Raw genomic sequence first — 13,928 nt, 5'->3', positions numbered from 1 at the left:
AACCACCAAAATTGCAACAAATTCTTTTATTGTTTTGGAACAAAAATGCTTTTTTGAGGATAACTAGTCAAATCTATTTACTTTCACGGTAGACCTCACATATGAATTTGAAGTCGATAAAGTAGCCCCCAAAGTTCACATATTTGTTCTATTATTATTTTTTCACACTGTATTAAACCTTAAACGTTGGGCTACTTTAACTGAATGCAACATTCATTTTATTTATTTGTTTGTGTTTATTATTTAATCAGGCTGTGGTATATATTAGACAATGTGTTTTAAAATTATATGGTTCAGGCAAAATATTTTATCCACTTGAAGCAATTCAAAGTACACAACAAAACTCACCAGTAATTAACATGGTTTAATGGAGGAGAGGAGCAATCATGAAGAGCCATGCGATGATGAACTCAAAATGATCTAAATTAAGAAACAAAATGTATAAAGTAAAGAAAAAGGTTACGCATGATACAATATATGAAAAACTTAAAACACATAAGTAGAAAGGGGGATGGGTCAAGAAAAATCCAAAATCAAAAAAACCGACAAAATATCATAAACTTAGAAATAATATAGTATCAGAAGTGACTTTATGACCCTCTTTACATCTATTGTCAATGATGATATGCCTTGTGGAGGATTACATACATAGATGATGATGAGAAAAACATAGTTATCCTATCCTATCCAAAACCAACTTACTCTTCAGGAAGGGCAAAATGGACCACCAGTTTAATGCAGCAAATACATACAATACAACTTCATGTTAGTCAGAGTGATTGTCTGAATAGACTGAACACCATACAAACAAACACAAAAATATGAGATTAACCCTAATCTAATCTCATAAGTTGCAGACTCATGAGAATACAATCAAACAATCAACCAAGATCACTACCATTGCAGATTCATACTAGACCATAGTCTTATCTAAATACCAAATCCAACAAAAAAAAACTCCACCTTTCACCCAAACATCCTCTTTCTATACATGAAAAACTAGAAATTTTACAAATGAAGAAAATAAATAATGAGTCAATTACATGGTTCTTACTTACTTGGACCAATGCAGATGAAAACCGAGGGATGCAACAGCATGTTGGGAGTGAGAGCAGCAGCAGAAGGTCGAGAATTAAAAAGAAAAAAAAATCTACAACTCAAATACATAGTAATCTAAATCTACAACTTGATCATGTATAAATACCAAATCCAAAGGAAATTTTGTAAATTAGCACCTCTAAACAACACTGATATCACAAAGGCCATACAAATACAAAATCCAAATAGTAATACATTAGAATAAGCATATCTCAAAAGCAAAACTATCACTGATAACATGCATTCAAGAACTACTTGCATTCCACATGATCTATGCAGCTATTCTCTTCCTCTCTTGAACTTGGCAACTCTTACCACAACTGCAACGTATATCTTATCCATGGTTTCCTCAGCAAACATGAAAAGTTTGTGTCTCCACTGCTTCTTGAACATCAGAACTCCAATAACACCCCAAAACCCTGTTCCAAAACCACTCATTATATCCACATAAAACAACCATACCTCCATCTTCTCATCAGCTGCTTTGTGTTTCTTCTTGCTTGTTGTTGTTGTTGGATCTTGATGATTTGAGGAAGTGTTTTGCAATGGAGGTCCACATAGATGTTTGTTCCCAGCATATATTGATGGATCATCAATAAGCGTCTGCAGTTGATTTCCTGTTGGAATTTGTCCTGACAAGTTGTTGTGTGACAAATTCAAATGGCTCAAAAAAGTCAAAGCTGCCATGCTTGGAGGGATGCTCCCGCTCAACTTGTTTTTTGAGAAATCAAGAGTTTCCAACTTCTTCATCTTTCCAATGCTCTCTGGAATACCCCCTCTGAGATGATTATTAGACAGATTCAGACCCACCAACAAAGAAAGTGCAGTTAGCTCAACCGGTATTTCTCCCACAAGTTTATTGCTTGAAAGGTCCATGTTAAACACTATATCCCAAGTTGTTGTATATTCAAGATCAACACCTTTCATGACCTGAATCACATTCTTATCATCATCGAGATCAAAATAACTCTCATTCATCCGATGACTCACAACCATGCCATTTAAGTTTCCTACACAACGAGGGATGGTTCCAGTTAAGTTGTTGTATGCAAGATCCAAAATTTGAAGATTTGAATTTTTGCAAAGAGATGGAGGAATTCTACCAGTGAAGTTGTTTTTGTGTAAACTCAAAACTACCAAAGATGTAAGTTTTTCCCCTATCCAATTGGGTATATTTCCATATAATTTATTGTCACCCAAATCTAAGACTTCCAAACCTTGTAGATTCCCTAATTCTGGAGGAACTTCACCAGTAAAGTTATTTTTGTTCAAATTTAACCAAAATAATGATGAAAAAAGAGCAATTGAGCTAGGAATGGCACCAGAGAGCTGATTTGAGCTTATACTCATGATAACCAAACCCTGCAGATTCCCCATACAGTTGGGAATTTTCCCACTTAACATGTTTCTTGAAAGATCAAGCACTTCCAAATCTGTTCTTCTGCATAATGACCTTGGAATTGACCCACTGAAAAGGTTATATTCCAGAAGTAATAGAACAAAAAACCCATATACATCATCATTTTTCGCATTAGGAAGGTTTTTCAAAGATCCGCTGAGTTTGTTGTGAGAGAGATCTAAGAAATTGATGATGGGCATCTTCCGCAGCCATGTGGGCAGCGGCCCCGAAAGTGTAGCATTGGACAACTCTAACCTCTTAAGTTTCCTCTGATGTCGAAGCCACTGCGGAAATCCATTCCCGATATTGCAAGAGCTGAGATAAAGATATCTCAACTGGAATGGAGGTATCCCCCCATGTGAAACATTGAATGTCAGCTTACTGTTAGAAGAAGCATCCAAGAGCTTCAACACTGAAAGATTAGCAAAATGGGCTTCGGTAACCGCTCCTTCTAAAGAATTGTTAGAGATAGAGAGAGTACGTAGTTTGGCAAGTTGCCCAATTGAAACTGGAATGGTCCCATCCAACAAATTAGATCCTAGATCCAAATCTGTTAAAGATGCTAATTTTCCAAGGGATTCTGGAATTGAACCATTCAATTGGTTAGAAGAAAGGGCAAGTTGGGTAAGATTCCCAAGGAATTCTGGAATGGGACCAGTCAACTGGTTTTCATATAGATATAGTACTTGTAAAAATCTTAATCCTGTTACAGATTCAGGGATTGAACCAGTCAGTTTGTTGTATGATAGATCAAGGTCTCTTAAGTTTGCCAGTCCTCCAAGTGTTTCTGGAATTCTACCTTTTAAACTCCCACTTAATTTCAGCAACTCCAAAGCATATATGGAGCATTCTGATGCGTTTGTTGGTGGGTCAGTCATTTCCATACGGAACACATTATTTGTCACACGCAATTGTTTCAGGTGGCACTGTCTCCAGATTCCAACATCCTCAATCTGCTTAAACTTGTTACCAGAAAGATGAAGCTCTAGAAGTTTAGGCATAGTAGGAAGAGATGAATTCAACATGTTATATGAAAGGTCAAGGACTTCTAGGGAGCTCATGTTTGTCAATACAGATGGAAATATACCTCCAAGTGGATTATTGCTAAGATCGAGGTGCTGGATGTTAGAAAGTGTACTGTAATTAAGATGTGGAGAAGATAGATGCGTCTTATCCAGCCCACAACCTGACAAATGAAGCTCTGACAAAGAAGGGATCATGCTTAGTAGTTTTGGAAAGTTCCATGCCAAACTATGATTAAATCCAGAAAGACTGAGGAATGTTAGGGATGTCATGTTTTGAAGAAGGCCAGGGAGTGGACCTTTGAAAGAATTGTAGCCAAGATCGAGGTGTTTTATATTAGGAAGTATTCTACTGGAATTAAGAAAAGGACCAAGATTAACATTGGAAAGTCTACAATGTGACAAACTTAACTCTTTTAAGGAGGGAATCATGTGAAGCATCATGTCCCAGTTTTGTGCTCCACTAAGATCCACTGCACTCAAGTAGAGAAGCTCGAGTGACGAAAGGCTAAAAGCCCACGCCATATCATCTGCCTTCAGAAAGTTTTCATAATAGTTTGAACTGAGATCAAGAACCTTTAAATTAGAAAGATTTCCAATGTGAGGAGGAATGATACCTTCAAAACCAGCATAAGAGAGATTCAGGTAACTCAGGTGTTTCAAGGATCCAATAAACTCAGGGATCCGACTTCTTTGGAAATAATTCTGACTCAAGTCGAGGTATTTGAGATGCCTCAACTCTGCCAAAGAAGAGCTCACCTTTTTACCGACTAAGAGGCAATAGTCATCTCCTTTGAGATGAAGGCGTTGAACATTTCCAGTGACACCATCACACTGGATTCGTTCCCACATGCAACACTCATTTCCAACCCATGATGACAACATTCCAAAAGGATCTTCAACACTCTGTTTGAACTTGAGGAGAGCAACTCGCTCTTGCTCAGAGCAAATGACACTAACATTTCCAACCCCCAAACAAGAATATGTGGCTGCAAACAAAAACACACATACGAAAATGAGATGGAAACCCAAACCCCTCCAACTCCCCATTATCAACCCTAACTTAATTTTGGTTTAGAAGAAAATTGAAGCAAGCAGATGAGTTGTGATGATGAAGTGATGGGTTCTTATGATGAAGTAACTAGTACATTTATAAAGCCATAAATTAATGAAGAATAACTTGTTGCAATATTGGAAGACTTGGAAGTCAATTAAAAATTTGTAACCACAAACTTATATGCTTATGCAAGTTTTCTTTGGGCGTGTTTGGTAAAAGTAGCTGTTAGCAGGTAGCTGGTAGCGGGAAGCTGTAGCTTTTATTTGTTATATGAATGTTTGGCAAAAGTAGCTGGAAGCTTTTGAAATATATAAAATTACATAAAAGGACAATTGATTAAAAATAAATAAATATATAAATATATTTTTGAGGGTAGTTATGAAAATTGATTTCAAAAGCTCAGGAGCGGTTTGTTAAACGCTACATGAAGTAGCTTTTAGAATCGGAGCGTTTTGTTAAAACTAAAAGCTAAACGCTCGTACTGCCAAACGAAGCTTTTTGTTTAAACTAGAGTGTTTTATCAAAATCCAAAAGCTAGAAGCTCCCAAACGTTTCCAAAAGCTCCGTGCCAAACACGCCCTTTATCTCGATCACAAAAAGTGGTTTACGGGACAAGACTATTCCACACAGCACATGCAATTCTATTTCACCACAATCTTTTAACAAATTAGCAGAATTGAATAAAATGCAGTATTTGACAAATATGCATTTCCATTTCAATAAATCATAGATACATTATAAATATTTTTAAGTGATAGTTACAATTATAAGCTGGGAATTTAAAACCGTGGCTAAATATGAAACTGTTAGATGGGTTGAACATGTCAAATGAGTGGAAATCTAATGCTAACAAGCTTCTAAATCACATTATTTAGAAATCATGTTATTATTTTGATATTATTATTAAGTCTAAATAAAAAAAAACAGTGTTTAAGATTACTAATCAATATGTTCACACTTTATGATACATAAGAAAGTTCATTTAGTTTTATTATTATTTTTTGAAAATACTGGTATCAGACCTTGGCCTCCTAAATTACATGCAATATTCAGTTTGTTTATTCGTCTTATTTTATTATATGAAAATAATAATTTTAATTCATCACAACAATATTATAAGTTGCAAACTAAGCAGTATATCATTCATTACTACAGTATTCAAGCGTTCTAGAAAATGTGATGAAACAAGTTTATCCACATGCTTTTGGTCTTTGTCTATATTTACTTTTCCCCCAAAATAGGCATGGAAATCAATGTTTAATTTGTATCCACCAAATTTTATTTTTTGCTCATGAGCTAATATTTTCCAATCTCTTGAATCACATTATTTATAAAAACTATTTTATTATGTTTATAGATTAAAATACACAAATTTGTGAATTGAAAAACAATATTATTGTTTTAATATATTTAAGTAGAAATGATACATTTACTTGGGAATTTGTTCACAAGAAAATGATACATAAGACTTTGAAGTCAACATGGAAGTCAATGGACAATTTGTATCCACAAACTTGTATTCTTTTGGTCCAGGTTCACTTTTAATTTTCTGTTAATCAAAATAAGTGGTTTTGGTTCAAGTTTATTCCCCATAGCACACGTAATTACTTGGTCACAAGTCTTTAACAATTTATGAATTGAAACCTATATATTGACAAACAAGCATTTATGTGTTTGAGAAATCGAAAATAGTTTATAAAATTTTGTAAATTATTGTTCTAAATTATAAAGTTGACTTTTAGGTTGAACGATTTAAAAAACTAGATATAGCAGAATAAGTTCTTTTTGTTATTATTTGATGTAACAAGGTTAATGTGTCAAGTAAAGGAAATCTATTTACATTCGGATAATATCTTTTATGCTTATCTACATTCTGTATAGCATGATTGTCTGCGTTTTTATAGCTTTCCTTGTTTATTGTATTTATACCCTTCTGGGTAATCCTTTGAGATCAATATATATAAAACTTGATAAAACACCATGTTATATAAATTACAATGTTCAGGCAGAGTCTTGCCATGTGATTCTTATTTTCCTTGTCAGGTGATGTCTTTATGGAGGTTTTACATTTTTTTTTTATTTTCTTAATAGTATGCTGGAGAAGGGTACAAGACTTGACATTGCATTTTGTGGAGTTTATATGAAAATAAATTTTAATTTATAACAGAAAATTTACAAGTTACAAATATGATGACTATGTAGCCCATGCATGTGATGTGTCAAACAAGTTATTGTCATGGGAGACTTGGAAGTCAATTAAAAATTTGTATCCACAAGACAAGACTGCATGCTTATAGTCTATCTATATTTACTTTTCCTTTGACCAAAACAAGACATGGAAATCAATGTTTGATTTGTATCCACAAAATTGTATTACTTTGGACATGGACTATTTTTCTTTTTAATTCTCTCAGTCAATGAAAGTGATTTTTGGCTAAATCTATTCCCCATGTCACACGTAAATGCATTTGCCCACAAAAACGATATATATGATGGTTTTAAGACTTATCATAATTAAAGATTATAAACTTGATTTTGAAATTTAATGATTTACAGAAATACCTAAAATATATTTTTTTTATTTTAAAACTTATTCAAAGTGTAATCTAATACTTACAATCTCCTGAATCACATTATTTAAAAACTTTATTATTATTTTTATATATTGAAGTCAAGAATGATACATGAACTTGTGAGTTTAAAAAACTACATTATTATTTCAACATATTTAAGTGGGAAATGATACACGAACTTGTGAATATGTTAGCAGGTCAATAGTACATAATAGTTCTAAATAGTTTCACGGTAGACCTCACATATGATTCTTAAAGTCCACAAAGTAGCCCCCAAAGTTTATGTTATATCTCTGACACTTGGGTTCCCTAAATTACAGGAAACATTCGGTTTGTTTATTTGATTATTTTATTAAAGTGTGGTGTATACAAGACATGGTGTTTTTCAACTATTATGAGGTTCACATAGAAAAAATCACCCACTCGAGTTAAAAAAAAATGACCTGTAACATGGTTTGGAATATAATTGATGCTATTCTTTTTATTCTCTTGTCTTACATTCTAGATATGTTTACATTTTGGTAACTAATAGTGTTATAGGAATACAACATTGAATGAAGAGCTACCTTGAAAGTTTTCATTCAACGACTTTGAAGTCAAGACAAAACTATATAAGCAAGTTCAATTTCAAACATATATACCCCTCACTACATAGTACATACACTCTTGCCATAACTATAAAGTATAAAGTATAAACAATCCCCAGTTGTCCTTCTTAATTAAGCTAGAAGTAGTATACCATATATCCTAAATTTGCATAATATTTCACAATTCAATACTAAGTTGGTTGTTTTTAACAATACTCTACTATATAGTATATACATATACCAGAAGAAAAGTAAACAAATTAGTCAAACAAAAGTCAAAGCTGGAGTCCAAAGTCAACAGAAGTAAGTTGTTAGAATGTAGCTCATGGGTTAGTTACACAGCCATACAGTTACTAGTCTGACTACATATAGAGAGATTGGAGAAGAGATTAGATCATTCTTGAATTATATTTATAGTCATCAAAATAAACATTTTGTCTAGTAATCAGTATGTATATATAAGTAATATGTAACATCAATATTAATTAATTAATTATATATCAGTTTATAAAATACCCAACAAGTATGCCTCAACCCACTTTCCTATCAACAGTCATCAATATCTGATAATAATATATTACAAGGTCGTATAGCCCCTCCAATATGTTCCCTATGTAATCAAAACCTTGTTCCAGCTATCATTTGGTTGATTTTTTACTTGATTTAACATCATTCCATAGTTTTAGCATATGTATATATATAATATTTCCATTTTTATTAACTAACATTATCTAATTCAATTTAATCACCATTCCCCAATTTAACCCGGAATTGACAAAATTAGGTCACTAAACACTATCTCAAGTCTCAACTCAGCTTTCTTCTAACTTAGTTCTATGTCTTGTTTTAGCTAAAATCCCAACAAATGATCATCTTACAACCATTACTTTAACACAACGTAAAAAAATCCAAATTAAAGCTTGACCACAGAAAAGTCAAATCTGTCAATTTAAATATTAAGTCAATGCCGTATATAATATTCTTCCAATAATTCAAGTTTCTAGTGACGTTTTAAGATACAAATCTTTACCAAACTGTGAATGCATCACAAAAACTCCAACAATTTCACAATCTTTACTAGGGTTTAGATGTTACCTTCACAATTTGGTTTCAAAACTGAAATTGGAGAGTTATGCGGTCGTTTCTGATCATCCCGGCCACCAATGACCTCTGCCAGCCGCCGCCGCAACCACTGCCATCTGCAGCCACCCACGGCGGCGCTGCTGGCTCCATCGATCCCAACAGCTATTTGCTGCTGCCTTGCGTTTTTTTTCCTGCTTGTCTATCTCTTTTCTCGAAATAACCCTTTTATTTTTTTTTATCAAAGACAAAACTAGATTACGACCCGCGTTAAACGCAGAAACGCATAAATAAAATATAAATGTATATAGATATTGCAGAATAATTATAAAAAAATTAGGATTATTGATATTATTGAAATGTGTATAAAATACACTGAGGTTGGTAAATATATATAGTCGTTGAAGGACCTCTTTGTAGACAATATTTTTTGTTTTATTAGTTGAACGACCTTCATCGCCACAAAGTACATTTAAACCTTTTTTACCTGTGACACCGGAAACAGCAACATATAGTTAACAATGCGCAAAACGGGTCTACGCAAGTATAATCCAACGTTTGACAATGTACTTTCAAAATACATTGTTATTTTATGATTATATTACGAAATAGAATTTTTTATTTTAAAAATAGCAACTTATTTATGTTTATTTGAAATGAACCACATAACCCCCTCCTCCCCACCCACCACACCCCCCCCCCCCCCCCCACACACACACACATACAATATTAAATATAAAAAAAAAACTCTAACAAAGAAATATAAAAGCATTTATGCTTCCTCAATTTAGATATTGCCCATAACTCATTAAAAATGTCAAAATACATAATTGGCACATAACTTATTTGTTATTATGAGACGAATTAAACAATTTAAACAAATGATGATTTTTTACTTTTATTTTATGACAATGATAAAATAATTGAAAAATGAATGCTTACTTCAAGACATTTGCGGACGTTTGAGTAAGGTCTATGGTCTTAACTACTGAGTATTCATATCTTTCACATATATCTATTAAATGGTTATTCAAAATGAATTACAAGGTCATTGCTATTTCTTGCCAATTTAGAAGTATGTTTCGACCACTTTTGCATCAGATAAAAAACATATAGGTTCTTTTAGTATTACTGCAATCCTACTTTCATATAAAATTACTTTTTTCAAATCAGACCAAACTCGGTGTTTTTAAGCATTATTATCATCATATATTATACATTCTTGATAGTTTTTAGAAGTTAGTTGCAATTTCTCATTTCTTGATACTAATCGGGTTTAAATTTTGAAGCCAAAAACTATAAATAATGGAATTAAATTATGAACAATATTAATTAGGGTTAATGATGACATAGATCGTCAAAAGGTGTTTTGAAGGAGATGCTTGCTTTAGTTTGTAGAGATTTGTGTGAAGCCAAAAAAGAGGTGTGATAATTGGAGATGCAAGGAAGAGGCAATACGCAAATTCTAAGAATCCATGAGAAAAAGTAATCACCTTATGGTGCTACATTCTGTTATGAACACACAAAACATCAATTGGAGCACAACCATTGACATGAAGAAGAAGAAGAGGATTAGGGAATTCTAGTTTAAGAGAAAAATAGAGGAGAAAGATGTAGGCGGTTATTCATGTTTTTGGCCAGATTTATGGAGAAACCGATGTCTCATATATAAATAGAATGATATGTTTTAATTGATAACATAATTGTTGATTTTAAAGATTCTACAATTAAATGTAATTATGCCCGAATTATGAAATATATTTTCGAAAGTATGAATAGATTCTATAATTAAATATGAGTAGATTCTATAATTAAAGATACCATAATTTAATGTAATTGTGTATGAAATGTAATTGATAAATTTAAAGATTCTATAATTAGATGTTTAAATTCTATTTTGAGAAGATGATGTCATCAATTTGATCTAATGGTGAAAATCATATGATTGAAATACAATCAATGGCCTTGATTGCTTCATTGGTGAATTAAAGGTTCTCTTTTAATAATATTTAGAAATTAATCGTTTCCTAATATAAATGGATTTTATATTAATGGTTTGCTAATATAAACAAATTTATATTAATGGTTGATATTTAATGTCTTAATTGAAATGGTTTTTAGTAATATGTTTTTAAAGTTGACTATGTTAAAACCTTTATAACCGAAAATTCAAGATTTAAAATAGGGGAAATTTATTAAAATTAAATACATTCTATTTCAATGGATTTAAGTTAATTTTGTTTGACAATTGGAAAGCTTTTATTAGAATTAAATACATTCCATTTAGGGAAGATGATGTCACCAATTTGATCTAAGGGTGGAAAACATAAGATTGAAATACAATCAATGACCTAGATTGTTTCAGATGATATCATAAGATTTTTGTTTTAATATATATTAAAGATAACATAATTATTGATATGCTTATTTAATGAGTTTTTTTTTAAAGAAAAAACTAATCATGTTTAAATTTTGAAGCCAAAAACTATAAATAATGGAATTAAATTATGAACAATATTAATTAGGGTTAATGATGACATAGATCGTCAAAAGATGTCTTGAAGGAGATGCTTGCTTTAGTTTGTAGAGATTTGTGTGAAGCCAAAACAGAGGTGTGATAATTGGAGATGCAAGGAAGAGGCAATACGCAAATTCTAAGAATCCAGGAGAAAAATGAACCACCTTATGGTGCTACATTCTGTTATGAACACACAAAACATCAATTGAAGCACAACCATTGACATGAAGAAGAAGAGGATTAGGGAATTCTGGTTTAAGAGAAAAATAGAGGAGAAAGATGGAGGCGGTTATTCATGTTTTTGGCCAGATTTATGGAGAAACCGATGTCTCATATATAAATAGAATGATATGCTTTAATTGATAACATAATTGCTGAATTTAAAGATTCTACAATTAAATGTAATTATGCTTGAATTGTGAAATATATTTTCGAAAGTACGAATAGATTCTATAATTAAATATGAGTAGATTCTATAATTAAGGATTCCATAACTTAATGTAATTGTGTTTGAAATGTAATTGGTAAATTTAAAGATTCTATAATTAGATGTTTGAATTCTATTTTGAGAAGATGATGTCATCAATTTGATCTAATGGTGAAAATCCTATGATTGAAATACAATCAAGGGCCTTGATTGCTTAATTGGTGAATTAAAGGTTCTCTTTTAATAATATTTAGAGATTGCTAAAACGGACTATGTTAAAATTAATCGGTGGTTTTGAATTATAGATATAACAAATTTTCTAATCCCTTTGCAGAAAATAGCTAAAAATAACCTATAATTATAAAAACTAGACGAATTCTCGTGCATTGCGCAGCGAAGTTTAAAAATATATTGTTAAAATATTAAAAGATATATGTTTAAAATGGTTATGCTATTGACATTAACTTTGAGATAATATTTTTACACTAATATATATATATATATATATATATATATATATATATAATTATTTTGAACAATAATATTAATTGACATCAACCCACATTCCTTATTAATATAATTAAATATAATTATCTATTTAGTATTATTTTTAACAATTATTATTATTGATTAATTATATTTTTACTTATGCGATCATTTTTTAATTTCAATAATGATGTTCATTTAAAATACAATTTATTTATAGCTAAATGTAGTTTATAATTTGATGTTATTATCATTTAAAATTGTTATTCATTAATTTTAAACCACTTATTATTAATAATAAGTTAAATAAGACTTTTAAGAAACACTTAATATTATTATTAAAATTTGAAACATACACTAAATAATAAAGTGATAAGATAGACAATTTGCATTTCAAAAAAGACTTGCATGGATAATATGACATATCCATGTAATTTGATTTTATTATTTATAATCGTTGCTTATTATATATTTAAAACAAATCTTATATAAACATCCAACCTAAATATTCATCTTCAAGTTTTCTTTCTTCGACACGTAAACAAACTTTTGTTATAAAGCCAAAAATGGAATAAAAGACACACTTAATTATATGATCATGATATTTTGTATTTAGATTGGGGCTTGTACAAAACATGCATGAGCATATATTATTAATTTATCTTTTGTTTGGCATTGATGTAACATTTGAATAAGGAAAATAAGAGTTTGGGTAATTCAAATAAGATAGGTTCAAATCCAACGTATCAAACGGATTACCCATTTACTAAAGTCTAAAACCCAAAAACTCAAACATGTTCTAATACCATACAAATGCATGAGGTTTTAGCAAATTATTATCTCATATGAATTACCATTGATTATGTGTGATTAATTATTAAGAAGGTGAAAAGGTTTGGGGGTTTCAAATGCATGAGGTTTTAGCAAATTATTGTGGGGGTTTCAAATGCATGAGATTCAAGGGAAAATGCAAGCTTTATAAGTATGTAAGATAGCCACTAAAATCCCAGATGGATTAGGGTAATTTGCGATTTTCTCTTCTCATCTTTGAATATATAAGCGTTTAAAGCATAGGCGTGCATTGTAAGTTGTATGTTCGTAGATTAACCCTGTCCATCTGCGACCATCTGCAATTTTCTCTTTTTAAGAATATAAATTCCTAAATTTTTTTTAGAACCCTCATTTTTCTTCACTTTTGTTTGGGAAACTCTCTCAAGTCTCTCAGAGGAAGCTATAGACGATCGTATGTACTCTCCTGAAAACATGGTAAGATCTTTACTATTTTGGTGTTATAATCATCATTTATCATGTTTAGGGTATGTTTGTTTATGACTTATTCATAAAAAGTACGAAAAAAAACATAAATCGAAGGTGTTGCCTTTCTGATTTTCGTAGATGTATAAGTTATATCCGATATTTAGAGCATTTCATAAGTAGCATTGTGGTTTTGATGCATCGGTAGCCTTGGTATTGTTAGTATATTGCAGATATGTGATTGTACAAGTACATGATGCATAAATCGTGCATTGTGAGGCTGTATATTTGGTTTTCATGCATTATATTTTTAGTAAACAGATTTTCTGATGCATCTTCAAGTTGTACATTTGCCATTTGTAAGGCTGTACAGTTGGTTTTCATAATTTATATTTGTAGCCAAATGATTTTTGATGCAAGTGCAAGT

At 31.3% G+C, this 13,928-nt stretch overlaps 1 protein-coding gene across 1 annotated transcript; it reads right to left on the bottom strand.

Moving 5' to 3' along the window:
- Positions 1 to 1,377: 1,377 nt before the first annotated feature.
- Positions 1,378 to 4,569, bottom strand: LOC128127751 (receptor-like protein EIX1). Its single transcript, XM_052766434.1, has one exon. It carries the CDS (start codon positions 4,567 to 4,569, stop codon positions 1,378 to 1,380), a length of 3,192 nt encoding a protein of 1,063 aa, XP_052622394.1.
- Positions 4,570 to 13,928: the final 9,359 nt, after the last annotated feature.

This window comes from Lactuca sativa, chromosome 8 (genome assembly GCF_002870075.4).
Source record: "Lactuca sativa cultivar Salinas chromosome 8, Lsat_Salinas_v11, whole genome shotgun sequence".
Classification (NCBI taxonomy): domain Eukaryota; kingdom Viridiplantae; phylum Streptophyta; class Magnoliopsida; order Asterales; family Asteraceae; genus Lactuca; species Lactuca sativa.
Note: the sequence above shows the minus strand (reverse complement) of the source record. Positions and strands in the feature narration are given on the sequence as shown.